Here is a 912-nt window from a genome sequence, read left to right as displayed (position 1 = left end):
TGCCCCGCCTCCGGGGGAGGGGCGCAGGGGGTGCCTGCTTCCGGGGGAGGGGCGCAGGGGGTGCCCTACCTCCGGGGGAGGGGCGCAGGGGCTGCCCCGCCTCCGGGGGAGGGGCGCGGGGGGTGCCCTACCTCCGGAGGAGGAGGAGGGCCGTTGGTGCTTGCCCGACCCCAGCCCCGCGGCAAGGCTGCCGGCCTCCTTGGCCTCCTGGGATGGCTTCTTCGTCCACTTGTTCTTGGACTTGGGAACGGAACAGGCGAGCTCCTTCTTGTCCTCCTCTCCTAGAACAGATGATGGGGACACCTGTGGGTACCGGGCTCCCGGCGCCGGCTCGGGCCGGGAATGGGAGGAGGCAGCTGGGCGGGGGCCGCGGCGCCCCTTACCTTTATCCAGTTTGGTTTTGCTTCTGGAAAGGCCCATATGTGAGCCCACGGTCAGGCCGGCGCAGGCCGAGATGCCCGCACCTCCCGGGCGGGCCCGGGGAGTGATTCACAGAGCGGCTGGGCGGGCCGGTGCCTCGCGGGTCGCCTAGGAAACCGAGCGACGCCCCGCCCCCCGCGGACGCCCCGCCCGCGCGATGCCCAGCGGGTTGCCCCGGAAACCGCGCGATGCCCCGCCCCAGGGCGAGGGGCGGGGCCTTGCATCCTCTCGCGATAGCCGTCCCCAACCGGACGTCGCGGAGACCCCGGAAGTGGCCGCGGGGCGCCGCGCTCGGTTCTGCCGCCTCTTGCCAAGCCCCGGTTGCGCTGCCGGACTGGCCATGGACGGTAAGCCGCCCGCTGCCGGGTGGACCCCCACCCCATCTCACATCCGTGTCTGCCCCGCCTCCACCGCAGATCGCACCCGGGCGCGGCTCCGGTCGGCCGTGGCCCGGGACCCGGTGTTGGGCCTCCGCCGGAGGCCCGGGCCCTC

General features: G+C 74.2%; 2 protein-coding genes across 2 annotated transcripts in view; one reads left to right on the top strand and one right to left on the bottom strand.

Moving 5' to 3' along the window:
* The window catches only part of Spata33 (spermatogenesis associated 33), a 5,743-nt gene extending 5,259 nt beyond the window's left edge, over positions 1-484 (bottom strand). Inside the window, exons 1-2 of the mRNA XM_013035666.1 lie at positions 384-484; positions 132-281 (exon numbers count right to left, since the gene is read on the bottom strand). Of these exons, the coding sequence (XP_012891120.1) occupies positions 132-281; positions 384-420 (187 nt within the window). The 5' untranslated portion in view covers positions 421-484. The remainder of the gene's footprint in view (positions 1-131; positions 282-383) is intronic.
* A 198-nt stretch (positions 485-682) lies between these two features.
* Positions 683-912, top strand: part of Chmp1a (charged multivesicular body protein 1A) — a 7,836-nt gene continuing 7,606 nt past the window's right edge. The window contains exon 1 of the mRNA XM_013035680.1: positions 683-767. Within this exon, the coding sequence (XP_012891134.1) occupies positions 761-767 (7 nt within the window). The 5' untranslated portion in view covers positions 683-760. The remainder of the gene's footprint in view (positions 768-912) is intronic.

Source organism: Dipodomys ordii, unplaced genomic scaffold (assembly GCF_000151885.1).
Source record: "Dipodomys ordii isolate 6190 unplaced genomic scaffold, Dord_2.0 Scaffold217, whole genome shotgun sequence".
NCBI lineage: Eukaryota > Metazoa > Chordata > Mammalia > Rodentia > Heteromyidae > Dipodomys > Dipodomys ordii.
The sequence above is the reverse complement of the archived record's forward strand: the minus strand, read 5'-3'. Positions and strand labels throughout refer to the sequence as shown.